The 27,863-nt window shown below is 38.3% G+C and overlaps 2 protein-coding genes across 2 annotated transcripts in view; one reads left to right on the forward strand and one right to left on the reverse strand.

The window, feature by feature from the left end:
- Nucleotides 1-6,990, forward strand: part of SMC4 (structural maintenance of chromosomes 4) — a 31,902-nt gene extending 24,912 nt beyond the window's left edge. The window contains exons 18-24 of the mRNA XM_061168234.1: nt 2,536-2,725; nt 3,741-3,885; nt 4,144-4,317; nt 4,936-5,118; nt 5,259-5,491; nt 6,006-6,189; nt 6,648-6,990. Of these exons, the coding sequence (XP_061024217.1) occupies nt 2,536-2,725; nt 3,741-3,885; nt 4,144-4,317; nt 4,936-5,118; nt 5,259-5,491; nt 6,006-6,189; nt 6,648-6,800 (1,262 nt within the window). The 3' untranslated portion in view covers nt 6,801-6,990. The remainder of the gene's footprint in view (nt 1-2,535; nt 2,726-3,740; nt 3,886-4,143; nt 4,318-4,935; nt 5,119-5,258; nt 5,492-6,005; nt 6,190-6,647) is intronic.
- Nucleotides 6,991-7,920: 930 nt separating this feature from the next.
- On the reverse strand, nt 7,921-23,088 carry TRIM59 (tripartite motif containing 59). Its single transcript, XM_061168241.1, has 3 exons — nt 22,947-23,088; nt 21,923-21,996; nt 7,921-11,013 (listed from the first exon to the last, which is right to left on the reverse strand). The coding sequence occupies exon 3, from the start codon at nt 11,008-11,010 to the stop codon at nt 9,802-9,804; it is 1,209 nt and encodes a 402-aa protein (XP_061024224.1). The 5' UTR covers nt 11,011-11,013; nt 21,923-21,996; nt 22,947-23,088; the 3' UTR covers nt 7,921-9,801.
- Nucleotides 23,089-27,863: the final 4,775 nt, after the last annotated feature.

Here is a 27,863-nt window from a genome sequence, read left to right on the forward strand (position 1 = left end):
AAAAAAGTATCTGCTACTGACCAAGCTTTGTTTTAGATGCTGTTGATCAAGCTGTGAACAAAATAAAGTCCCTCTTTTCAAGGAATTCACCCTTAAGAGATAAGGAAGCTAAACAAATAGATCACATACTATAACAGGTGGTACTAGGTGATAAAAGTAAAACCAGGAAAATGGTACCAGATGGGGATTCAGGTGGACACAGTGGTTAGACAGGCTACTGCTAGAGATTTGAGCAGAGACCCAAGGAAAGTATGAGTGCAAATGTAGAAGAGCATTCCAGGAAGAATGTAGAGACCCTAGGGCAGGAAGTAGTATGTCAGAAGTTTCTAGCAAGGAATCCCTAGAATTAACTGATAGAGTAATCCAGATAATGTAGAGCCTCATAGGCCATGTCTCCAGGGGAAATTAAAAGCCATTGCAGAGTGATATACAGGGAGGTGACATAACCTGACAGGACCTTTTTTTTCCGTGCATTTATTTTGGATTTGTATTTTGTTCTTGCAGACACAGACTTCACCCTACTCCTCCTTCCCCAGGGTACCTACAGTATTTTTTACTGCTTTGATGAAACCTAGTGGTCAAACAAAAAATAAATCTTTGTCATTTATAACAACACTCTCATTGAGAGATTGCAAGAATTTGTATTTAGTTTGAAAAGGACTCCTTGACTTTATTAGAAGCCCTATATTATATATATCTCTTCTCATGGAAGTACTGGTTATTATTAGTAGACTTTCTTAATGTCTGATATGGAAGCCCACTTATGCAAGCATATCTTTAAGATTAAATATTTCATTTTACATTAATTTAGATTTTAAAAATTGGCAAATGTGTGGAGAATAAAAGGAGCAAGCTGGTATAAAATGGTGACATTGAAATTACAAATTACATTATGTCCATTTTCCCCTCCTATTTCTAAGAGACATGCTACTATAAATAGGCAGGGCAATTTAAAATAAGGAGAAGGACGTTCTGAAGAGGGGAACCCTTTCCAGGTGCGTACTTGGTCCGTCCCAGTGTAAGTCACAATGCCATGACCCCACAGCAGCTAGGACTCTACCCCACAAGGGAGCTAAGCACACAGACTCGCCACTGTTAGCAAAACAGTTCTTTCAATAAATGTAATATCTTTAAGGGAGAGGGGAGAGTTAGAAGACTAAAAGGGGCAGGGTTTTGTTTAGCTTTTTTTTTTTTTTTTTAAAATCAAGTGGTGATCTCAGAAATACAAAAAATAGACATTGTAATCAAACTCACTAGATGAGCTTTTAAAATCAGACTAAAGAATTCTCTGATAAATGTGGAACAAAAAGATAATTGTAAAATGTGGAGAATATTGAAATTCCCTCTTACCTAACAGAGAATAGACAGTCAAGAGGAAACAACAGTTAAGTCTTTTCCTCTCAGTAAATCCTACCTGCTTTCTCCTATGCTAAATGCTACATACCTCACACAGAAGCTTTATGGGAGTTTCTTTCTATAAGTTGGCAGTGTATCTGCTTCCTTTCTAGACATAGGTGTAGATAGCTTGAACCCCTTACCTTTTTGCCACCTTTCATCTTTCCTATGTCATATAATGATTAGGGTTCAGATATGGAGAACAGAATCCACTCTGGCTAGTGTAAATAGGATTTTTGGTGCAGGAATGTGCATTTAAGAGAGAAAATGATTGTTTATAGGATCATTGTGATAACTTAAATTCTAGGATAAACGCTAAGAATAATTTCCAGAGCTACTCTGCAAAACCATGAAAGAAACTATACCGCCTCTTCTACAATTGAAAAGCCATCTCTCAAAGTAGGAAGATGACACTATAACTGCCAACAGCAGAAGCACATTGTTACCTATCATAATCCACCCCGACAAAGTTAATGCCATTGCCTGTCAGTTTTCACAAAACTCTTGACAGAACATCAGAGCCTCTACTGCCACCAAGAAAACTTTTCCATGACTTCCAGCAGAAACATGCTCAGTTCATCACTTTTGCCATCCAAATTGTGTGAATTTTTCTTGATAGAATGGACTTAAATTTATGTCTAAACACTAGGTACAGGGGAATCTAGGAAGTGTAACTTAAGAGCCTTCTGTGCCACAGAGAAAAGTGCCACTTTATTCTATCTCCCCCACTTTGTTATAGAGAAGAGAATTTGAGGGTTAGCATAATTAAATAGCCACAGCTTCTTCACCCCCAGTCTGTAGTTGGGTACAGAGTCTAAGGGTGAAAAATCATTATGAGACAAATAGTCAAAGTACCCTATAAACAGTATGAAGCCATTAAGAAATACGGGTTATGTTCACAGCTGAGCCAGAGAATTAACTATATGTTGTTATAACACCATTTGTTTTCATATAGGGCATTCTGGTTTTGTGTTTGGGGTTTTGCTTTGTTTTTGAGGCCCTTTTCCTCAAATGTTTAAAGTTTCTTTTGCATGCGTCAGGTTAAGTTGTATTGACTGAAGAAATTTATTGAATGCATCTAACAAATGATGCTTATTAGTGTAGAAACACAAATTAATTGTACTTTTTTTATCCCCCCAGAGTATAACAGTGTGGCTGAGAGAGCTGGTAAAGTGGAAGCTGAGGTTAAAAGGTTACACAATATCATCGTAGAAATCAATAACCATAAACTCAAGGCCCAACAAGACAAACTTGATAAAATAAATAAGCAATTAGATGAATGTGCTTCTGCTATTACTAAGGCACAAGTGGCAATCAAGACTGCTGACAGGTAGAGTATTTAATGTCCAATAAATGTTTCCTGTTACTTTTTAAGATCTGACATTGTTACCTAGTAGGATTTTAATAGGTGGAGGCCAATAATAAACATTTATCATATGATTAGTTTGTAAAAACTGATAAAACAGGTATGGCTTACCAAAATGTGGTTATGTAACTCCCCAGTTGTGAGGACATAGAAGTTAGAGTTTCATTTCTCTGGTTTAGAGGATTAGATGGTGATTCATTTAAATAGATCTAGGTCTTAGGAGAATAAGAAGGATGAGATCTATTAGCATAATTGTTTTAGTAACTGAAAATTTTAATTAGATTATTCCATTGTCCCAAAAAGTTTTTAATACATTCATAATACAGGTCTTGTTTTAAATTTTAGAGTATTAAAGTATTCTAAAATAAAGCACAGTATGTATACAAGGTTGAAATGTAAACAGCTATTTGTCTTAGAATTATAAATTGGTTGCATAGGGATTATCTGGTTATTCAGTTATTGCAGTGTCCTTTGTTAAAAGGTGCTAATTAATAAGCAGTGTTTATACCTAAACACAGGTATCAGTCACAGGGGAAAAATAGTTGTGTGTGTGTGTCATTGTCATCCCTGTTGTCCTTTGTCCCATTTCCTCCCCTCACTCTGCCCAAAACACTTACTTTCCCTGACTTGAACCAGGAAGTAATTTACTTGAAGGTATAGTTTCAAGAGTTAAAGATTTAAGAACCTCCAGTCTGAGAAGAAAATGACAAGACTATAATACTACAATGGACAATTTTGCTTCATAGTCTTAAGATTGAATGAAACTAAAATTTTATATAAGGAACTTTCATTAATTTATATTGAGAGTTTAATAAAATATACAACATCCCAACAAATGTGTGTACAAACATAAAAATCAATCGAAAGATTTTTAGTAAAACATAAGTTTTTTTTTAAACATACGTTTTAAATCTGTGATCGAAAACAGTGTCACATTAATGTCATGAAAAGTTTTTAATATAAGATTTTGCTTGTTTAGAAATCTTAAAAAAGCACAAGACAGTGTCTTACGTACAGAGAAAGAAATAAAAGATACTGAGAAAGAAGTAGATGACTTAACAACAGAGCTAAAAAGTCTTGAAGACAAAGCAGCAGAGGTTGTAAAGAATACAAATGATGCAGAGGTAAGATGGGGAGAGGGTGCTATGTGAAGCAGTAGAGAATTATGGATGACATCAGTACCTTGTGTAGTAAGCATTCAGTAGGTTACACTTATGTTAACTTCCATCTGTGTAATAAAAAATGATCATTTTAACTTTCTGTAAATAAAAACATTTTCTTTAAAGTGAAAGAGGCATGAGGCGAGAGTGCTGACTTCATCTTTGTAATGTGAAAATCCCTATTCTGAGATCATATCTATAACAGCTCTTTTTGTTTTCTAGGCATCCTTACCAGAAATTCAGAAAGAACATCGAAACCTACTTCAAGAACTAAAAGTAATTCAGGAAAATGAACATGCTCTCCAAAAAGATGCACTTAGTATTAAGTTGAAACTTGAACAAATAGATGGTCACATTGGTGAACATAATTCTAAAATAAAATATTGGCAAAAAGAGGTGAGAATTGTTAGTCAATTGTAAATTTAAAATACCCTTTATGAAAAAAGTTGGGGTTTGTGTTTTTGAAGTATGTTGTAATTCTTAATTTCAGGCTATATAATCACATCTCAGGTTTATAGGGAACAAAATGAACAGTATATAGAAGTTATTATATACAGAAAAATAAGAGTAATGGTTAGAATTAGTCAACATTTTCATCCCAGGGCTGATATAGAGATTGAACATGAACAGTTGAGCACTACAACTATTTTTGTTTTTTAAGTCCTTTGAAAAATAGTTGATATACAAATGAGTCACCACTTCTTATACGTCGTTCTGATAGGTAATTTGTCTTAAATTTGTGAGGTTTTTGTTTTTAATATATTTGGCTGTCAGGTCCTGGTTGCTCCATGCAGGATCTCTTATCACAGTGCATGAACTCTCTAGCTGTTACACCTGGGCTTAGTTGCTCTGTAGCATGTGGAATGCTAATTTCCCAACCAGGAACCGAACCCACATCCCCTGCATTGCAAGGCAGCCTCTTAACCACTGGACCACCAGTGAAGTCCCTGAGAGGTTTTTTTTGAAACAATGAATTCTAACGCTGCATTTTCTAATATTCATCCAACTTTGTAGATTTCAAAAATAACACTGCATCCCATAGAAGATAATCACGTTGAAAAGGTTCCAGTTCTAAGCCCAGAAGAGCTTGAAGCAATCAAGAACCCAGATTCTATAACAAATCAAATCGCAGTTTTGGAAGCCCAATGTCATGAAATGAAACCAAATCTTGGCGCCATTGCAGATTATAAAAAGAAGGTACAAGTAAACGACTCATGTGTAATGGTCAGAAAGTCTCTTCAGTCCTTAGCCTAAATTGTTAAGCCTTTATTATATAATTAGCAGTTTTAATTCTCATGTGAAATGTATACCATGTTTTTCTCATATTCTTTTCATAGGAAGAATTATATTTACAACGGGTAGCAGAATTGGATAAAATTACTAATGAAAGAGATAATTTTAGACAGGCATATGAAGATCTTCGAAAACAAAGACTTAATGAATTCATGGCAGGTTTTTATATAATAACAAATAAATTAAAGGAAAATTACCAAATGCTTACTTTGGGAGGTGATGCTGAGCTGGACCTTGTAGACAGCATGGATCCTTTCTCTGAAGGAATCACGTTCAGGTTTGTAATGATGCCATATACCAAGTTTTGGATTTTTATGTTAACATCTCTGTACATATTCCCCAAACTTAGTATTTTTTAGGGGTGGGATATGACAGTTAAGTCTACAGCGTATTTTATTTGATAAATACTAGCTTGCCTACAGGTTTCCTGTGTAGCTCAGCTGGTAAAGAATCCACCTGCAATGCAGGAGACCCTGGTTCAGCTCGTTGGTCAGCAAGTTCCCCTGGAGAAGGGATTGGCTACCCACTCCAGTATTCATGGGAAACAGGAAGACTAGCAAGAATTAATGACTGATCTACTGTTTAAATCTTAAATTTTTGTTGGGTGTTCTTATGTGTTCATCCTCCAATAATATTTTTATAAAATAACCCACCAATAATTTATATTTATGAAAAAGCAAGTTAGGTATTCCCAAGGAAGGTGGTAGAAGCCAATTACAGGAAACAAATCATGGAGTCTTAATTTAGTTTTACAAGTAATTTAAATGACAAGATTTTCTTAATTATTTCAGTGTTCGACCACCTAAGAAAAGTTGGAAGAAGATCTTCAACCTTTCAGGAGGAGAGAAAACACTTAGTTCATTGGCTTTAGTGTTTGCTCTTCATCACTATAAACCCACTCCCCTCTACTTCATGGATGAGATTGACGCAGCCCTTGATTTCAAAAATGTTTCTATTGTTGCATTTTACATATATGTAAGTAATCATTTAGAGCTTTTCATTCTGAAAATTATGTGTGTTCCCTAAACATTACACAAGGAATTCTATGAATTCTTTCGAGCTTTTGCCATTCTCTACTCCCATGGTATTAAAGGAGACCACTTTATTTGAGCGAAATAGTTCCATTTTGGTAAAGTAAAATATAAATGTAAATTAGTAGCAGAAACACAGATAGAACTTCTTTCTTTTCCCAGATCTTTTTTCTACTAGAAGACTTCTACTAGGCAACTATCCTTCCAAATACCTGAGTTGTTCTCTAACTCAGATACTATCTCACGAATTATCCATGTTGTCATTCTTTTTCATGTTAATTATCAATGTCATGTTCAATTTATTGCCTAAGAAATATTTTAGGGAAGTAAAGTTAGATCTTTATTATGATTCATACATTTACATGTGTAATTTTTCTAATTTATTCTGTTTTTTCTCTTTAGGAACAAACAAAAAATGCCCAGTTCATAATAATTTCTCTTCGAAATAATATGTTTGAGATTTCAGATAGACTTATTGGAATTTACAAGACATACAATATAACAAAAAGCGTTGCAGTAAACCCAAAAGAAATTGCATCTAAAGGACTTTGCTAAACTTGCTTAATCTGAAGATTTTTCAAAATCTTACCATAGATTCAACATATTGTATTTACTTTCTATTTGTAAAGGATATAAATTATGTAAAATACCTATTCTTAAATTGTATCATAGTTTCTATTTTATGCTCTTAATTAAGAGATGTTACAAGTTTAATAAAATATTCTCTATATGCCTGTTTCTAGGAGATTGTAAGAATCTGACAATTTTGTAAGTGGCAAACTATGGAGAAAATAAGATGCCTGGACAGTCAGATAACTTCCCCTTAGTTCCACAGTGCTACCTGCAGAGTTAAAAGTACATTCTTGATGAACAGTACAGTTGTAAACTAAATAATGTTAAACCAGTCATTCTGAATTGTAAGAGAGAATTTGAATATTATACATTCTTAAACTAATGTGCTTGACTGTTTAAACACTTGTGAAAGGGCCTGCAAATGTCTGAAATAACTTGAGTGGGTTGAAAAAGAAAAATACCCACTATAGTTGCTTCAGAAAAAGAATGATTTAAGTGTATAAGGGTTAATTTCTTTTGTATAAATGGAAATTAGGTTGCAGTACTGTTTGTCCATCAAGTTGTAAAAGGCTTTCTTGTTATTATGTTACACTGCATTAGCTCAAGAATATACTACTGGAAATAAGATGGCAACCACTTCATTTTCAGAAAAAATCCTGGTATTGAATCAGAAGTCTGGTCTAAGCTATTCAGTATCTAGATAGACAGCCTGAGAATTAAAATTTAAAATAACCTTGTTAAAATAACCTTGTTATTCATAGTGCATTATTGTTTAGGTACTAAAACCCAACAAAGACAGTCTGTATCATAATCAGTAAGATGTAAATACATTAGCATGGACTTAAATAAAGGAAGATCTAAAATTCAAGTATGTTTATAAAGTCAAGATTATACAAGGGAAAGGTAACTAGAAAAAAGTATCAGTATAATCAAGGTCTTTTCATTGGTGAGAACAGAGATGAATTCAATATTTTTATATTTATTCAACTAATAGGTAAGTGTAGTGCTTTTAAAAAGTTAAAGTAGATAATGCCCATAGCCCATAAGAAAATTCCAAAGCAACCACCTCTGAGTTTCAGCACCTTATTAAGCCACTCAATGCAAAGATCCAAATGAGTTTATTACAATGTAAACTTTTGTTACACATAAAAACTTAGAAATACTTAAGATTATATACTTTAAATTTATAATCTCATCCTCAAAAATACAAAACAGAAGAGCATGGAAAAGTCAGTTATTTGTATACTGGAGGGGAGGAGCCAAGATGGCGGAGGAGTAGGACGGGGAGACCACTTTCTCTCCTACAAATTCATCAAAAGAATAACTGTATACTGGATTATTCATGCAGCCTACATAAAATTTATGTAAAAGTATTATTTACTAAAAATTGGCAAGTTATTAAAAATGGATGTCAAAACCTAAAATGTTTCCATTTCTAGCTGTGATTCATAGACATGTTAGAAACCCTAATAAAAATCTTGGTTTAAATTCTTTAAAGGTAACACAACAGGTGAACTCTTAAAAAAAATATATGGGTCTCATACTAAATAAATGGCTTTGGACAATTTTGCATCTTATTTCCTAATACACAAAAAAGCAAGGATTAATACTTATTTCAGAAATGTGAGATTAATTGTATGTATTGCAAAAAGTATGTGGCATTTCTGTGTTTTAACTTTAATCAAGTCAGTGCAACTCCAGTCTTCATTTGGTGTGTAGCTGTATACACATCTACCTGCAAGTGTTCTTTGCCCACACAACATTCTCTTGCCCACACAAATGTTCTTTGCCACACAACAGCAATAGTTGTGCTATTTTGATATTCTGATCATGAACTGAGTATAGCCAGCCATCTTTAGTGTTGAGACTTGTTCTCAGCAGATAAGGTCTAAGTCTTAGGATATTCTGGAACTGGTGCCCTGATTATAGCCGCCTGTAGGACCATGGGCCATCAGCTCCTAACCACGCTGTCTAAAACTACAGCCAACTTGGAATTTGGGCAAGTGAGCTTATACTTAGGGTTGCATGGACAAAAGTGTCAGCAGTCCTACCAGGACCACAATTCAGTCCTTGTTAAAAAAAGGGAACTACATCAAAGGGATCTGACTTAGGTAGCTAGGCAGACGCCCCTTACAATTCAAGAAAATAACATCAAATTATTGGTGCTTTGGCATTAGCATAAGAGACTAAGGAAATTTAAGACAATTATAAAGACATATAGTTAACATAATGCCATCCAAACATAATGAGGGTGGGACATATCAATATTTCCCAAGAACTGATATGAATAATAAGACAAAGACTACACAAAAGTCAAATATCAATACAATCCTAAAATAAATGTACACAAATCATAGGACAGTAAGTGCTAGGAAATGTTACTGTTTTGTCCCTAAAAACACTTTAGAGTTCCAAAAGCAACAGTTTTATTAGGAATGAATGTTACAGAAACTATAGGCTCTTAAATCTAAAACACACTAATGTGTGGATCAGGTACATTTGATCAAACATATCTTTAACATAAGCAATCCCCTATCACTTTGACTTAGCTACTTAAATATAAAACCTCTTCTCACCATCTTTATTTGCCCATTCAAAAGTGTCTATATCTTTCGGGATTTTGACATCTTTTAATTAAAAACTATATACAAAACTGCAAAGCCAACCACACTGCAGTATATAATGCTAAAACTACTGGTATGAGAAGTCAACCTTACAAACCGATAAAAATGGGATAATGTATTAATACTTAAGTAATCACTAGATTTTGTTCTGGTTTTCAGAAAACCAGACACTCTGTCTCCTTTCTAACTTCTGATGACACGTTTTGTATTCAACAGAAGCATGAAAGGGATTATTTTTGTTGCAATTCTAACAAACTTTAGCTTGCTATTTATCCAAGCTGCCCCTATATTCCTCTAGCGACGGTCATTAGCCTCTGCTGTACAGAATAAGCCTACTTAAATAATCCAGATTAGAATGTTCAATGAGAAATTATTTTCCACATGAATTCCTTCAGTAAATACACAGTGTGACATAGTATATTCTTTAAACTGTGCACATTCTTAGATAAACTTTGGTAAACAGAGAGAGAGACTTCAGAAAAACATATTGAAGTGATTTCATTTAAAAAGGTTATTATGTGTTGGTTAAAAAAGAGGATCAGCATCAGTATCACTGAAATTAGTGTAACTATAACAATGTTTAGAATCTTAAAAAATTCAACTTTTTCCTCTTTATCAGGCCAGGCACAGGGAATCCTTTTTGAAGAGATCTTCATTTCAGGAATGAGAAGTTTCTTAATTTGTCCAATTTCTGTTCTGCTCCAATCTTCTTTCAATACTTGGCTTACTCGAGGATAAATTTCAACAGGTTGGACCTTAGGAAGTGGTCTTTGTTTCAAGATCTGCACACGTTGACGGACATCGTCAACTTTTTCAAGAAATTTAAGTGGAGACTCTTCTTGTAAAGATGTTGTCAGTGTCACTAATTCAAGCTGCTGCTCTCTTATTTCTTTCATTCTTTCAATTTGTGGAGTATATTCTTGATTAATCAGATTGCCAACATCACAAAGAGCTGTTAGGAAAATTTTTTTTTTCTGTTCTAATGTATCACTAAGCTCCTTAAAATATTGGAGAACAACTTCCTTATCACCTTGGACCATTTTCTCTGAATGAGATTTTTGTTCTTCCAGCTTTTCAATAAGACAAGTAAGATCTGTCCAGTGTGTGTCAGTTAACTGTTCAAGCAGTTTCTGAGGGGTGTCCTTTTCTTTCATATAGGCACTCTGAAGGTCGTCTATAGGATGACCATGATGTTGACCTATGGTAAGGCAATGACCACAAACTAATTTTTTATCCAGGAGACAGTAAACATTTAAGGGCTGCCTGTAATGCTCAGGGCAGGTGATGATATCTGGATGGTCTTCTTGCTGGTACTTTTCAATAATAGCCCTTAATGCAAAATTAATGGGTAAAGATTCAATACCACTTGGAGCAATTTCAATAATACTTCTGCAGTTAGGGCACTTGAGTGGAATGCGTAAAGGTCTCCATATATAAAAGTTACCAGTTGCCTGTAGCACATTTTCCAAACAATTTCTACAAAATGTATGAGAGCATGGTAGTACACGAGGATCTTCAAAAATACTGTAACAAATGGGACATGTTAACTCATCCTCAAAATTGTGCATTTCCTGTCGAGAGAAAAAAGTATTTTAATTCTACACATAACAAAGACATATATGCACACATATAAAGTTTTAAGTGTTAACCTACAAACTTAATATATTGCACTTGTCATTTACAAGAGGATTTCTAAAATAATTTTCTATATAATTTAATTCCTAATAACTGATTATTGATAACCTTTAAGAGTTACTTTGGGGTGTTCTGTTGGAAGTCTACTTAATGATTATATTCTGAGCAACTTTTTACATTCTAAGATGCCAAAATCAAAACTATACACAATTGATGAATAGTTAAAACTATTAAATAACAAGTTGATTCTTAGCAAAATTACATTCTTCAACTCATATTCCCAGTTGACTCAACCACAGTTTCTAAAGTAAGTTACTAAATTTCTAACTGTTCTATAAATTTTTCAGGTTCTTGAATTAGAATACTAGTGTATGTGCTTAAAGCCCTGAATCAGCACAGTGTAATATTCTAAAGTAATGTTAATTTGAAGATTTGGAAAGGGAAAACATTTCTGAATTAGTCCTGGCAATAAAGTTTGAAAGATGAAGTGTTGATAGTGGTAATTATGAATTACTGACCACTAGAGCGTTAGTGCTAAAGAACACCATCAGTCATCTTTCCTTTAGGAAAGAAATCCAGCAACAGTTCAGAGATCTTCTCTGACATAAGTAACTTCACTTCTTGGCAAGCTATTACTGGTTATTTCCAACAAGCCTTCCAAGTGCCATTCTTGTAAAATCTAAAGCTTACCAAATCCTCCTCTATAAAAACTGTTACAAGTTTCAATAAACAACATCTACAAATAACTAACTGTACTTTTAATAAACATAAAAACCTCTTCAATCTTTATAGTTCTATGTGCCCCATCTTCACCATGTGCAAAACCAAACTCCTTCAAGCCTGAACTTGAGTCCCACCTCCTTCCCCAGATTTGGTCCCCTGTTAATCTCACTGAACACTGCACTTCTACTTTCTAGCACTTAGATGGACTCTATTTAAAAGACTTGTGGGGATTCCCTGGTGGTCCAGTGGTTAGGACTTGGTGCTCTCACTGCCTAGGCCCATGTTTGACACCTAGTTGGGGAACTAAGATCATGCAAGCTGCGTGGCATAGCAAAAAAACAAACAACAACAATAATAAAAGATTTTATCACCTTTTTCTATACATTAGAATACAAGCCTGCAGTAAGTGCAGGCATTGTGTCTGCGTGCAGAACCTGACAACAGGCGCGCACTCACTGGCTGAGTAAACCCTGCCCCTTAAGAGACCAATGCTAATAAAATGTCAGACCTTAGTTTTAGGGTTCTTCTATTTTAAAACAGCAAAATTTCTGCTTAGGAGATGTTCTATCAAGAATACATCTGAAAACAAAATATGCCGTTCAAACTAACTACATTAAGAACTATAATGAGCAAGGTGTGCGATACTAATAAGCCTGAACTGTGAAGCATTCCAGGAAACAAAAGTAACTGAGCAACAGAACAGAAGATGACATTATTCACTGCAGATGAATTCAAGTGCCTACATGTTGGGAAGTCTTTATGATTATCCTGTACCTACAGAGAGCTCTGAAATTGAAAAACCACCCAAGAAAAACAAAACGTTTTTTCAATTTAAGTGATGTCAGAATTCATAATGAAGAAATAAACAGAATAACATTTTGCAAAGGAATAAAATTTAAACAATGGACATATATTCAATTTAGATTTAATATTAGAGTTATTTAAGGCAAGTATCAAAAAGTAACCCTAAAACTGAACACAATCTTTCCCTCCAAAATCCTATACTCGTTAAAAAGTTAGAAAACATTTTCCCTGGGAACCCATTTAAGGATCCCAAAAGTTCAACTTTTTTTAGGAGGAGGATATTCAAAATAACCATACTGTAAAGAAAATATCATCTCTTGAACTTACATAAAATGGAAGCATTAGATATCCTGGTCTCAAAAGTTACTTATAGAACACCTACAATACTTTCTAGAACTAACACCAAAAAAAGATGTCCTTTACATCATAGGGCCTGGAATATAAAAAGAAGAAATCAAGAGATAACTGGAGTAACAGGCAAGTTTGGCCTTGGAGTACAAAATGAAGCAGGGCAAAGGCTAACAGTTTTGTCAAGAGAACATGCTGGTCATAGCAAATACCCTCTTCCAACAACCCAAGAGACAACTCTACACATGGACATCACTAAATGGGAAAAGCTCTATACAGTCAGCAAAAACAAGACCTGGAGCTCACTGGCTCAGATCATCAGCTGCTTTTTGTAAAATTCAGGCTTAAACTGAAGAATGTAAGGAAAACCACTAGACATTCAAGTATGACCTAAATTAAACCCCTCATGATTATACAGTGGAGGTGACGAAAGTGTGTTAGTCACTCAGTCATGTCCAACTCTGTGACCCCACAGACTGTTACCCACCAGGCTTCTCTGTCCATGGAATTCTCCAGGCAAGAATACTGGAGTGGATTGCAATTCCCTTCTCCAGAGGAACTTCCCAACCCAGGGTTTAAACCCTGGTCTCCTGCCTCACAGGCAGATTCTTTACCATTTGAGCTATAGGGTAGTCCGCAGAGGTGACGAATAGGTAGACTCAGATCTGGTAGACAGGGTGCCTGAAGAACTATGGATGGAGGTTCGTAACACTGTACAGGAGGCAGTGACCGAAGTCACTGAAAAAGAAATGCAAAAAGGCAAAGTGGTTGCTAAGGGGACTACAAATAGCTGAGGAAAGAAGAAAAGTGACAGGCAAAGGAGAAAGGAAAAGATATACCAACTGAATGCAGAGCTCCACAGAAGAGCAAGGAGACAGAAGAAGGCCTTCTTAAGAGAACAACGCAAAGAAACAGGGAAACAACAGAATGAAAAAGACTGGCGATCTCTTCAAGAAAAGGAGAGATATCAAGAGAACATTCCATGCAAGGATAGACACAATAAAGGACAGACATAGTATGGACCGAACAGAAGCAGAAAAGATTAAGAAGAGATGGCAAGAATACACAGAAGAACTATACAAAAAAAGGCCTTAATGACCCAGATAACCACAATGGTGTGGTCGCTCACCTAGAGCCAGATATTTTTTGAGTGTGAAGTCAAGTGGGCCTTAGAAAGCATTACTATAAAGAAAGCTAGTGGAGGTGATGGAACCCCAGCTGAGCTATTTAAAATCCTAAAAAATGATGCTGTTAAAGTGCCACACTCAAAATGTCAGCAAATTTAGAAAACTCAGCAGTGGCCACAGGACTGGAAAAGGTCAGTTTTCATTTCAATCCCAAAGAAGGGCAAGGCCAAAGAATGTTTGAACTACCATATGATTGCATTCATTTCACATGCTAGCACAGTAATGCTCAAAAATCCTTCAAGCTAGGCTTCAACAGTACATGAACTGAGAACTTCCAGATGTACAGGCTGGGTTTAGAAAAGGCAGAGGGACCAGAGATCAAACTGCCAACATCCACTGGATAATAGGAAAACTAAGAGAATTCCAGAAAAACATCTAATTCTGCTTCACTGACTATGCTAAAGCCTTTAACTTTGTAAATCACAACAAACTGGAAAATTCTTAAAGAGATGGGAATACCAGACCACCTTACCTGTCTTCTGAGAAATCTGTGTGCAGGTCAGGAAGCAACAGTCAGAACCAGACATGGAACTGACGGGTTCCAAATTGGGAAAGTAGTACGACTAGGTATTGTCACCCTGCTTATTTAATTTATATGCGGAGTAAACCATGCAAAATGCCAGACTAGATGAAACACAAGCTGGAATCAAGACTGCCAGGAGAAATATCAACAACTTCAGATATGCAGATGATACCATGCTAATGGCAAAAAGTGAAGAGATACCATAAAGCCTCTTGATGAGGGTGAAACGGTAGCGTGAAAAAGCTGGCTTGGAACTCAACATTAACAAAACCAAGATCATGGCATCTGGTCAAACAGAGGGGGAAAACATGGAAGGAGTGACATATTTTATTTTCTTGGCTCCAAAATCACTGTGAATGGGGACTGCAGCCATGAAATTAAAAGACACTTGTTCCTTGGAAGGAAAGTTATGACAAACCTACTGCAAAGCATGCGTACTCAGTCGCGTCTGATTCTTTACGACCCCATGGACTGTAGCCCTCCTCTGTCCATGGGATTATCCAAGCAAGAATACTGAAGTGGGTTGCCATGCTCTCCTCCAGGGGATCTTCCCGACCTAGGGATCAAATCCAAGCCTCCTGCATTGGCAGGTAGATTCACCACTGAGCCACCTGGAAAGCTCAAGACAAACCTAGACAGTGTATTATAAAGCAGAGACATCACTTTACCAACAAAGGTCCATACAGTCCAAGTTATCGTTTTTTCAGTAGTCATGTATGGATATGAGAGTTGGACCATAAAGGCAGCTGAGTGCTGAAGAATGGATGCTTTCAAATCATGGTGCTGGAGAAGATTCTTGAGAGTCCCTTGGATTAAAAGGAGATCAAGCCCATCAATCCTAAAGGATATCAACCCTGAATATTCATTGGAAGGATTGATTCTGAAACTGAAGCTCCAATACTTTGGCCACCTGAAGTGAAGAGCCAACTCACTGGAAAAGACCCTGGTGCTGGGAAAGATTGAAGGCAAAAGAAAAAGGGGGCAAAAGAGGATGAGATGGTTAGATAGCAACACCAACTCAAAAGACATGAATTTGAGCAAACTCCAGGAGACAGTGGAAGACAGATGATCCTGGCATGCTGCAGTCCATGGGGTCGCAAAGAGTCCGACACGACTTAGTGACGGAACAACAACAAACAGCATATGTTTTTAACAAAATTTAATCAGAAGTGTGTAGATAACTTGAAGATACAGAAACCAAATCTACTCTCAAATTACCCTCTTCTAGCTGTTATGAAAAACTGATTTTAGCCAACACATTCATGAGAAGTGAAGACTGGCTAACAGAAGTAAGCCTGATTGAAAATAACTATTAATATGTAAGGTCAGGAACTTCCTAACTCTGGGTGCTGCCTGAGAAACAGAGATAAAAGTGGCTATCATGCTTAAGGGCTAGTTCTTCCAGAAACTAGTATGAAATTTTATGTACCAGGAATTTTCCATAACCAGTCTTGACTCTTGAGGAGGGGAAAGGAGCAACAAACTTTTCCAATGAGTACTTTCTGGGATGAGTATCTTGGATTTAGCTATGCTGTGTGTAACAACAACACTGGAAACTAAAAGACAATGAAGCAATTCTTTAATAGGAAAACATGGCTTCCAACCTAAAACTGTACACCCAGAAAAAGTAAATTTTGATAGTAGTCTAAAGATAGTTTGACACAAGAGATCTCAAAACCCACTACTTGGGTTTTGAAACACCCACTACCTGCCATTTCTTAAAAAAAAAAAAAACTACTGCAGGAAGACAAGAAAAACAAGAATTCTCACCAGAGTAACTGTGAAATGGAATCCTAGACAACTGTGCAGCAAGCCTAGAGAAAAAGTCTAGAGGAAGAAGACAGAAATCCAGAAGAAATGTCTTTAAGTAAATGAATGGAACAGACAATATTTCATGTGTCTGAACATACTGAGAGGTAATGAGAAAACTAAATGTAGGAGAAAATGATGGAGTCATGAAAAAAGGAAATATTATAGCACATTATATAATTCAATTGTCCCATTAATCATAACATTATAAATATTAATACTGATTTTACCAAAAAGCATGACTGTTATGGATTGAATGTGTCTCCTGAAAATTCATATGCTAAAATCCTAACCCTGAATGTGAGAGTATAAATGAGGCAGAGGTAATTAGGTCTTGAGAGCTGAGCCCTCATGACTGAGATGCGCCCCTTAAAGGAAGAGATGCAGAGCTTGCCCCCTCTCTGTCTCTGCTCTCTGCCATGTGAAGGCACAGCAGGAAGAGAGCTCTGGTCAGAACCCAACTGTGCCAGCGTCATGATCCTGGACTAACTAGCCTACAAAACTGCAAGCAATCAATGACTGTTGTTTAAGAAATCATTGACTGCTGTTTAAGGTAGGTTTGTTGTAACAGCTCAAATTAAGAAAATGAGAAAGTTATATTGAAAGGAGGGAACAGGGAAGGAAACAGTGTTTAAGAATTTATCTTAATCTTCCCTTATAAGAAGTCAATACATACCTAAAAATGAAAAACCAAAATCCAATCAAAAGCCAATTACTTAGAAATATAGAAGCAATACCAAAAGAAATATTTAAATGGAATGAAATGATTGCTTCTGGAGAGCAGGAATCAAGACTCGGGAACATGAGGACAGGAGGCTGCTGTTTTCCATTATAAACCTAAATTCTCTTTTACTTTCAACAAATTAAAAGGCAATTTAAAATGTTAAAATTTTAAATAAAGAAATAAAGACAATCTCACATGCATCTAGGCAGTAAAGACACTTTTAAAAAAGGAAAATAAAAACATAATGATCTCAAAATTCTCTGGGAGACTATAATTTCTAAAGATGGCCACAAAAATTATTTCTCAGATATATTATTCTGAGATGTGACTTTGCTGGTATTCTCTCAAGAGATGAAATCTAATCTCCCCTCAAAAAGATCTGGGCAAGACGTGTGACTGCTCTGACCAATAGGATACAGAGCGACAGTAAGACAGTTCTGGATATAACCCTTAGGTAGCCTAGCAGATTGCTGCCTCTTTGCTATGTAAAAATTCTATCCTGCTCTGCTGATGAGGCCAAGTGGAGGAGCAATGAGGTGCCAGACATGTGAGTGAAAAAGTCATCCTGGACATCAGGCATCCAAACCTTCTATTTGTTACACAGCAGTAGATAAACAGAACACCTCCAAAGCAACTGGAAATGTTAAAAGACAATGTAGCAGTCAATACCCACAAGGGTCAGGAAGGAAAAGGATATGACCCAAGAATTCTCTACCCAGCCAAGATGCAATTCATTCGTTAATAACTAAAGAAGTAATATAAAAAGGATTCATCTTTTTTAAAAAGTTAGGGGGAAAAAAAGAAAATGAACCTAGGAAAAGCAAAAGAAAAGAACAATTCTAACTCATGAAGAAAACTGTGAATTAGAAAACAGAAAACTGTTAGAATTGATAAACCCGAGGCCCGGCTCTTTAAATAAACAAACCTTTAGCTATCTATGACAGGAAGCTTCCAATGTGGACCTCTACCTCCTAGATGTCACTTCCTTTTGTAATTCCCTTCTCTTGAGCGTGGGCTGGACTTAGTGACTCCCTTTTAACAATACAGCAGGCGTAACTTTAAGATTCTGTAATAAAAGACCAGGCTTCTTTCTGGAATGCTCTGGCTCTCTCCATCTCTCTTAGATCACTCTCACTAAGGGAAGGAGGATGCCACGCTGCAAGCAGACCAAGGTCCACCACTGCGGCAAGAAACTAAGACCCTTAGTCTAACAACCCCCAAGAACCTGAAAACTCAAGCAACTACATAATGAGCAGATACTTCAGGTCCAGTAAAATCTGGCAATGACTGCAACATCATGAGAGACCACGGGCCACATCATGAGAGACCACAGGCCAGAAGCAGACTGCTAACCTGCTCCGAGATTCCTGACCTAAGGGAACTGTTTTCAATTTTAAGAGCTAAAATGTGGGATTGGTTATGCAGCAATAGGGGCTTCCCTGGTGGCTCAGATGGTAAAGAATCTGCCTGCAATGCAGGACACCGGGGTTCGATCCCTGGGTCAGGAAGATGCCCTGGAGTAGGAAATGGCAACCCATTCTAGTATTCTTGCCTGGAGAATCTCATGGACAGATGAGCCTGGCAGGCTACTGTCCAATGAGTCACAAAACAGTTGGACATGACTGAGCGACTAAGCGTGCAATGCAACGCAAACAAGAGGATTAAGAAAGAAACAACAAATGTACTAAGTTTAGCATTAAAAAAAGGAAATAAGCCAAATATGGGAAAAGCCAAAATTACAGAGAATACCTATGCTGCTATATTTGAAAGTCTACAAGAAATTAACTATTCTTTACCGTGAGTTCCAATATCAAAATTGACCAGAGAAGATAAACCAAACCATGAGAGAAATTCACAAGCTGGAAAAGTGCTACTCTGGGGAAAAAAAAAAGGGTCTGGGAAAAAAAAAGGTGGGCAAGGGAGAAAGCTTCTCTGGTGGGTTCATCCAAGTGGTTAAAAACAATTACTTGTACTACTGCTCAGGAATACAAGATAGCACATTTGCAAACTGTTTTGAGGATAGTATAACACAACTGCAAAACCTAACAAAGACAACTCAAAACTAAAAATAGAACAATTACAAAAATGAATACAGATGTAAAATCCTGAACACAGTATTAGCAAAAACAAATCCTGATCACATTAAGAGAATACAGTACAGAACCAAATACAGTTCTTTCTGAAAATGTAAAGTTAACTCAGTAACAGAAAATTACTCAATTAGGTCAATGGAGAAAAAAATGTATGATCACAATAGACATGAAAAATGCACATAATATAAAAGCCAATAAGCACAGTCTACAAAGACAAAGTAAAATGGTGGTTGCCAGGGGCTAGAGGGAGGAGAGTTGAAGAGTTATTGTTTAATGAATGCAGCTTCACTTTGGGAAGATGAAAATGTTCTGGAGATAGATGGTGATGGCTGCACAACAAGGTAAAATGTACTTAATGCCACTGACTATACACTTAAAAATGGTTAAAATGGTAAATTATATGTAAGTTTCAAAACAATAAAAAAAAAAAAAAACTTTAAAAATGTTTTTAAGTGTCTTGCCTATTATCCAGCCAGGCTCAACCCTGCCAAATTAATTTTGGAATCAATTTCTATTATTCTATAATTTTAAAAAGCAAAAAAATTAAAACGACCCAAGTAAAATGTTATTTTCCTCCAGCGGAGACTAAGAGACAAAGGACAAACTGATAACTTAGTTCAAGATTTCCTGCTTCCCTTTTAAAAGTCACCAAGAAATATAAAAAAGAAATCTTTTCAGAAACAAACCTGAAGCTAAATCATCTACTTATAAATTATTTCTCAGATTTCTTGTGCTTAAGTGTCAAAACAAACACATAATTGAACTTCTAAAGTTTTTATGCAGTCTCTCTCCACAAAGTTGATTTTCTATGGAGTCTCCACAGTGTCTAACCAGCTTATTATGTATGGTCAGCACTGAGAGAGGACGGAGAACTGGGCATACCAAAAATATCATTCTCCTGTGTAAACTATTTTTTAAAAGCCTTAATTCCCCAATGCATTATTGTCTTTCATCTCTAAACATGAATGGTTATAAAACATTCATTACAGTTTACCACCTCTGAAAAGAAATTTGCTACATTATAGAGTTAGATGACTTACTCTAGGACTTAAGACAGTGAGTCAGCTATAGGTCTGGGAAAATTCAAGAAGTGCCACCACCCAAGCTGGGTCTCACATCTTTGTGGCCCTAACTGATTAAAAAAAAAGAAGAATAAATGTACAAAAATAATGAAGGATCACCTAACTCAAAACAAAACAAAAAAATTTCTATGGTCAGATCTGATTTTTAACTCTGCCCATTTGTACTATTTTCCTGCATTGTGACATCAACCTGTTCCCTCAGACTAAAAAAAGACCAGGCTCCTCTGTCCACAGAATTCTCCAAGCAAGAATACTGGAATGGGTAGCCATTCCCTTTTTCAAGAGATCTTCCCGACCCAGTGATCAAACCCAGGTCTCCTGCATTGCAGGCAGATTCTTCACCATTTGAGCCACCAGGGGAAGCCCATTAATGCAATTTAATGAGCAACTGATATGAGGAGTTAAGATTTTCTTTGCCTTTTTAAGAAATATTTTTCAAAGTGAAAATACATACTTGGTGGAAAAAATTCAACAATGTTTGCTGAAAAGCAACGTTAAAACTAACATCAACTAAGATCAAAATTTCATCTTGCCAGAATAGCTAAACTATGGTCCCTTACTTTAAGGGATAGCTGCTGTTATTGTTGTTTAGTCACTAAATTGTGTCCAACTCTTTCACCACCCCATGGACTGTAGCCCGCCAAGCTTCTCTGTCCATGGGATTTCCCAGGCAAGAATACTGGTACAGGTTGCAACTTCCTTCTCCAGGGGATCTTCCTGACTCAAAGACTGAACAGTGTCTCCTACATTACAGGCGGATTTCTCTCTTTTTTTCTTTTTCTCCCTCCACAGCTGAGCCACCAGGGAAGCCCCAAATTACAGCTACCTGGTGATTAAAAAGAAATGCAGTGGGGGAATGAAAGGATCAAGAGGGAGTGTGTATACTTATGGCTCATTCACACTGTTGTATGGCAGAAACCAACAGAACATTATAAAGCAATTACACTCCAATTAAAAATAAAAATAAATAAAAAAGGAATGCCGGGCCTTCCCTGGCAGTCCAGGGATTAAGACTTTGCCTTCCAATACAGGGGATGCTGGTTTTGATCCTTGGTCCAGGAGCTAAGATCCCACATGCCCTGGAGCCAAAACCCAAAACATAAGACAGAAGCAATATTATAACAAATTCAACCAAGAGTTTATAAAAAAGGGTCACACCAAAAAAAAAAAAAAACCGTAAAAAAAAAAAAAAAAAAAAAAGGAAGGCAGCAACAATATGTAGATGCATGGTAAAAAGGTATCCCAACAACTTAATAAATTCAACTTGCAGATCTGTAAGTGTTAAACGTGTGTGTCTGTATTAAGATGCACACATTCTTGTAAAATTTCCAGCAGCAGGGTAAACAAGAGTTAACAGTGACTAACTTTAAGGTATAGGTCAGATAAGAGAGTTGTTTACTTTTCATTTTATGATCCTTCTACATGCTTCGAATTTTACATACCACCAACATGCACTCCTTTTTTAAAAAAAGAGTCAAAAATTTAAATCACCTTACAGTTTAAAATTTTACTGAAAATCTCTTTGGTATTCACTCATTCTCCCAGAACTTACCACTTGGTTGACTTTCTGCTTTGGAGACTGAATATATATCTTCTTTAACTTTTTCGGATTCTTTTATCCTTATTCTGAAATAAAATTATTTTATCTTAATGTTCCAGATTCACATTCTCAAAAAAAGTTAAGTACGACATCCTAGGAAGTATCACTATCTTTAATACTTACCTTCCCTGAGCCTCACTGTGTGTGTGTGTGTGTGTTTTTTAAAGTAGTGACAAGTATCAATAGCTGTGGAGCAGCAGGAGAGGTATCACTGTAACTTGAAAATCCCAACCAATCTGTGACCAAATAAACTGTCACAAAGGACCTCTTTTTATAGAGTCAAGTATCTCGAAAACATTAGGCAACAACGGTGATGACGGAGCAAACCTTCATGGTCATGCTGGAGAGCTGAGTGTTAACTGGAAGGCAAGCAGCACTCATAGGAGTGAAAGGTTATGCCAGTTAAGGATCACAAATCTTGATTTAGGTTTTTCACATCAGTACGTCTGTTCATCTCTCAGTTCTGCCACGTAAATGCTGAGAGTCCGGGGAGATGTTTTACCTAGCACCTCTCACAACTGCCGTTTCACATCCGTAAGATGGGTATAACAACACCTACCCTGTTAATTCCGGTGAGAACGTCTGCCAGAGAAGGGGCTCAAAACACCAGGGCCCTTCCTTCACCTTCCCTTTCTCGAAGGTTTACGACAAATCCTTCCGGGCCTCTCTCCTCACGCGCCTCGGCGTCCCCCACTCCGACCCCCGAGAGGTCGCCCAGCTCGGCGGAGTCCGCCCCTTTCCCCACCCCACCACAGAGGGCCTTGTCTCTCACGGAAATGCAGCTCCATCCCGGCGGGAGGGAAAACAAGGTTCCCCCAACTCTTCACCCGGGACAAGAGGGAAGAGACGCAGGACCCAAGCCAGCCCTCTGAATTACCAAGCCTCAGACACACACAGTACACCAGCCTGGGCTACAAGGAAAGAGGAGGGACCCACAGCCGCCTTGTCGGACCGAAGAAAAGCTCCTTAAACTCACCGTGAGGACGGGAAACCGGGCAACTCCACTAGCAGCGGCAGAGCGGCACGGCCTCCGGACGGATGCTGAGGGCTGCTTGGCGTCCCCGCCCTCCGCCCTGAGGCCTTCAGGTGCTCAGAAGAGGCGGAGCTCGGGCGCCTCGTGACGCAGGCGCAGTCTCCCGGCAGCCTTCAATTGCGTAGCCTCAGCCAATGAGAGAGAGCGCGGGGCCGCGGTTCAAAAGTAAACTGCCCACAGCTGGGGCTGAAGCGGGGGCAGGGTCGCTAGGGCTCCGGTCGAGGCCGGCGGCGAGCGTCCTGCGCCTGCGCACTAGGAGCGGGTGCAGCTCGGGAGCGGGTGCGGCTCTGGCGCTGCCGAGGCGGGCCGCCAGGGTGGCTTCAGTGGGCGGGGGCGCTTCTGGCTGCCGGGTCCTGGAGCGTCTGGCCTGGAGTCCTTCTGGGGGCCTCCGGATGGCGTCCCGGGAGAGGCGGGGCCTGGCGGAGGCCGATGATTTCTACAAAAGATTCCTAGAACTACTTCTATTTTTTATTTTAACGTGGAGCCAAGTCGGCACGTCCTAATTCTAGACCTTCAAGCGCAGCGTCTTCCGTCGTGACTTCATAGGTTCCCAGCACCCTGAGGCGTCCTGAGTGCACAAGCACCCCAGTGAGCGAGCGCCATCCTCGCCTGAGCCCGGCTTCGCTTTTGTTTACAGCATCTGGAGACACAAACCCATCAGAACACTTGTTCCCGTATAGGAGAGGGCTTCTGATGACTGGGAATTCCCTTGTACTTAAAGAGAACTAACTCTGAGGGGGAGTGGGACCTTAAGACTCGTTTAGGACCATTTCCCTCCATCTTGTCTTACCACTACTCTTTGTCTCGCCTCCGCCGCCTCTCCACGATACGGAATTGTTGTCTGGAGGTGACTATTGCACAGAATTCCTGATTTCCAATTTAATTTCTCCGCCAAATTCCTATTTCACTTTCTTAACCCCTAGAATCACAAAACAAACAGTTCAGTCCTTTCTCTTTTTCTTAAGAAACTTTATCCAACTATATCTCAAGATACACCCTCATCACACTTCCCTCTAAAATGTAGTTGGAAGTTATTTACTGTGGTAAGTCAAACTGTGAACCTCAGTATACTCTGTATTGCTAGGACTTTCAGATCTTAGACTCATACAGTAAATTACAGAAAAATATTAAACAATAAAATTTAGTATCAGTGAGTCCTGAGTTAATCTCAGATGTCTTCACCAGTTTTAACTACTGAAAGGGTTACTTACGTTGTGTGAATTCCAGTGCTGTCCAAGCTATCTGCTGTTACATGGTGACATACATCCATTTAGACTTTACTATGTACATAGCTGAATTTTGTCTTGCAACGTTGGAATCATTCTGATACAGTTTTTAACTTGCTGTCGAAACAATATGTTGTGAATATTTTTCCATGGCTATAAATGTAACATATTTCTATAAAACTATTCTCTTTTAAAAAAAAAAAAAAGTGTAAGGGTGATGTTAACAATGGACTTTAGGTGATAATAATGTGTCCATGTAAATCCACCACTTGTAACAAATCTACGGCTCTAGTGGAGGATGTTGATGATGGAGGAGACTATGCATGGGGGGGTGGGGCGCACGGGGCGGGCAGGAAATAATAATATATGGGAAGTCTCTGTACCAGCCCTTTGATTTTGCTGTTAACCTAAAATTGCACTTAAAAAAGGTAGTTTTTTTGTTGTTGTTGTTGTTGTTGTTTTAAGTGTAATTGCTTCTGCTACTGCTGCTGCTAAGTCGCTTCAGTCGTGTCTGACTCTGTGCGACCCCATAGACGGCAGCCCACCAGGCTCCACGGTCCCTGGGATTCTCCAGGCAAGAACACTGGAGTGGGTTGCCATTTCCTTCTCCAATGCATGAAAGTGGAAAGTGAAAGGGAAGTTGCTCAGTCATGTCCGACTCAGCGACCCCATGGACTGCAGCCTAACAGGCTCCTCCGTCCATGGGATTTTCCAGGCAAGAGTACTGGAGTGGGGTGCCATTGCCTTCTCCTATAATTGCCTCTAGAATGAATGAATATGTCTGACTAATGCTTTGAGCTCTAATTTTTTCCACTTCTGTTTTCCCCCTTCCCTTCCTTACCTAAAGAATTATGTAATCGGAAGTAATCTCTCCCTAGACTTATCTGGCTTTTGTTTTCCAAAAGCCTCAATCCACTGAGGTAAATAACATTTGAGGGAAGAGGCTGAATGTTTGGGAGAAGTAAAAAGAAGCCCCAAATAAAGATGAATCAGGTCCTAGTGGAAGGAAACTATGAAACCTAAAAGGAAGGGCTACTTCTGTTTCTACAAAGAGACTGGCTTAGAGGCCCATGGATTCCCAACTTGATCAAAGATTTCTATAACCAGCATGATCACGGAGATACAGGAGCCTACAAATACAGTGGCAGCCTCAGCATCACAGTCCACTTGATATACTGGGGTTTGTGGACTGTGATACATGCATGTTACAGAATATAATGTTTGCCTGGAAAGGATGGACAGAAAGATAACTTTCAGAAAGATAACTCTCAGATGCAGAAGTACATGCTCCAAATCCATAAGGTTAAAAATCTGAGGTGCTTAGGACATGGAAGCAATGTGGATATCCATCAACAGATGAAGGGGTACAGAAGTTGTGGTACATGTATATAATAGAGTATTACTCAGCTATAAAAGAAGTGCTTTTGTGTCAGTCCTAATGAGGTGGATGAACCTAGAGCCTATTATACAGGGTGAAGTAAGTGAGAAAGAGAAAGACAAATGTTATATATTAATGCATACATATGGAATCTAGAAAGATGGTACTGATGAAACTATTTGCAGGACAGCAGTGGAGACACAGACATAGAGAACAGACTTGAGGACACAGTGGGGGGAGGGGAGGGTGGAGCAGCTTGAGAGGATGGCGTGGAAACCTATATATTACCATATGTAAAATGGATGGCAGGTGGGAATTTGCTATGTGATACAGGAAGCTCAACCCAGAGCTCTGGACAATCTAGAAGTGGGGGATGGGGAGGGAAATGGGAGTGGGGTTCGGGAGGGAGGGAACAAGTGTATACCTGTGGTTGATTCAGGTTGATATATGGCAGAAACCAACACAATATTATAAAGCAATTATCCTCCAATTAAAAAAGGTTTAAATAAATCTGAGGTGATAAAGTGCTCAGCTACCCCAAAAACAGGTGGGGAGGGAGAAAGTTCAGCTGCTTTGGGTCTATGCTTATATACTTGCAACAATCTCCTTTTGGAGATTGGAGATAAGGAAAGGATAAAAGATGAGAAATTTTTTGCAGTTATTAACAGGTGATACAAAAAGGAGGCAATAAAGCACGAATTTTATGAGAAACGTTGGTGCTCAGGTCAGACTCCTGACTTAGACATTCTCTGTCTCAAGAAACAAAAGAGGAGGCCTCAGTGACAAGAAGGTGCCCTGTAAGCAAGCTAAACACTCTCCAATTTGGGGTTTTAATAGCTACCAAGTTTAAATACCCCTCTGTTGTCTCCCATCACGTTGACCTCACAGAATCATACAGTCAAGAGAATGTAAGGCTTTCCGAATTATAAGGCACCTGTGGTTGTTCGTATCTAGGACATCAGGGAAAGCACAGCCACTGCTGGTGCCGTGATTACAGCGGCAGTGAACAAGGGCGATGAACTAAGAGGACTTACCGAACAGTTTTGCGGTCATTCTATCTGGAAATAAAAAAGCATTCAGGGGGCTTCCCTGGTGGTCCAGTGGTTAAGAATTCACCTTCCAATGCAGGAGACAAGGTTTGGGAAGATCCCACAGGCCTCAGGGCAACTAAGCCCATGCACCACAACCACTGAAGCCCACGTGCCTGGAGCCCTTGCTCTGCAAAAAGAGAAGCAACCCCAATGAGAAGCCCATGTACACTGACTCGAGAGTAGCTCCCACATGCTGCAGCTAGAGAAAGCCTGTGTGCAGTCACAAAGACCCAGTGCAGGCAAAAAAATTTTTTTTCTTAACGTAGTTCCATTTTTTAAAAAATGTCCTAACTAGAGACAGGAGGGACTGAAGTAATAGGAGTGTGGGGGTGGAGGGAGCAGAAAAGAAGCAATTCAGAAATGGCCAACCTTGTACCTTCCCCAGGAGTCCGCAACCCTCCTGTAGCAGGCCTTACCTCCTTACCTGAGGGGGAGGCAGTACCTGTGGCTTCAGTGAAGTTAGAAGCTTAGATGGACTAATTTCTAAAATGAGACTGTATTCTGCAATGTAAAGAAGCCTCAGGACTTTGCTGCGTTCCCCAACAGTGACCAAAGAAATCAGGTCTCCTGGCATTGTTATCCAGGATCAAGGGAAGAAATTTCTGCATGGAGTATATTATAAAGGAACCATGGAAGAACCATGGAAGAACAGAATTAAAGATGCTATGGAGTTGATATGTTCTTGTCAAAATTACCAGTTATATTGTGTTGAAAACAAAAGTCCCAACCTCTACCACCTGTCGATGAACAGTGGGAAATCTATTATTCTTAAACAAAAAGATGTTTGTTATAGTGAGACAATGTTGGCAGAGATGGGGCCCAGCTCGTGACGGCTTCAGCAGACGGCCACTGTTCACCACTGCCCCGCCTCGTTTCACAGACCCTCTCCTCTGACTCCTCTCCCAGTGGAGCCGAACAGTCTATCCACGTTCCTGTGTCAAGTAGCTTAGACACTTCTTATTAGATAAGCTCCTGACTTCCCTACTCACAGGGTCAAGTTATTTTTCCTAAAATGAATAATAAAACATTCTTTCTCTACCAGAGATTCTGGCATCAATTGAAGAGACTCTATACTTTTCATTCTGTACCCATTTGATAGCAACCAAAATGAGTTGTGCATTTATAAAGATAATCTGCTCTGTGCGTTTAGAATGATAATCTTTTC

This window comes from Dama dama, chromosome 19 (genome assembly GCF_033118175.1).
Source record: "Dama dama isolate Ldn47 chromosome 19, ASM3311817v1, whole genome shotgun sequence".
Lineage (NCBI taxonomy): Eukaryota > Metazoa > Chordata > Mammalia > Artiodactyla > Cervidae > Dama > Dama dama.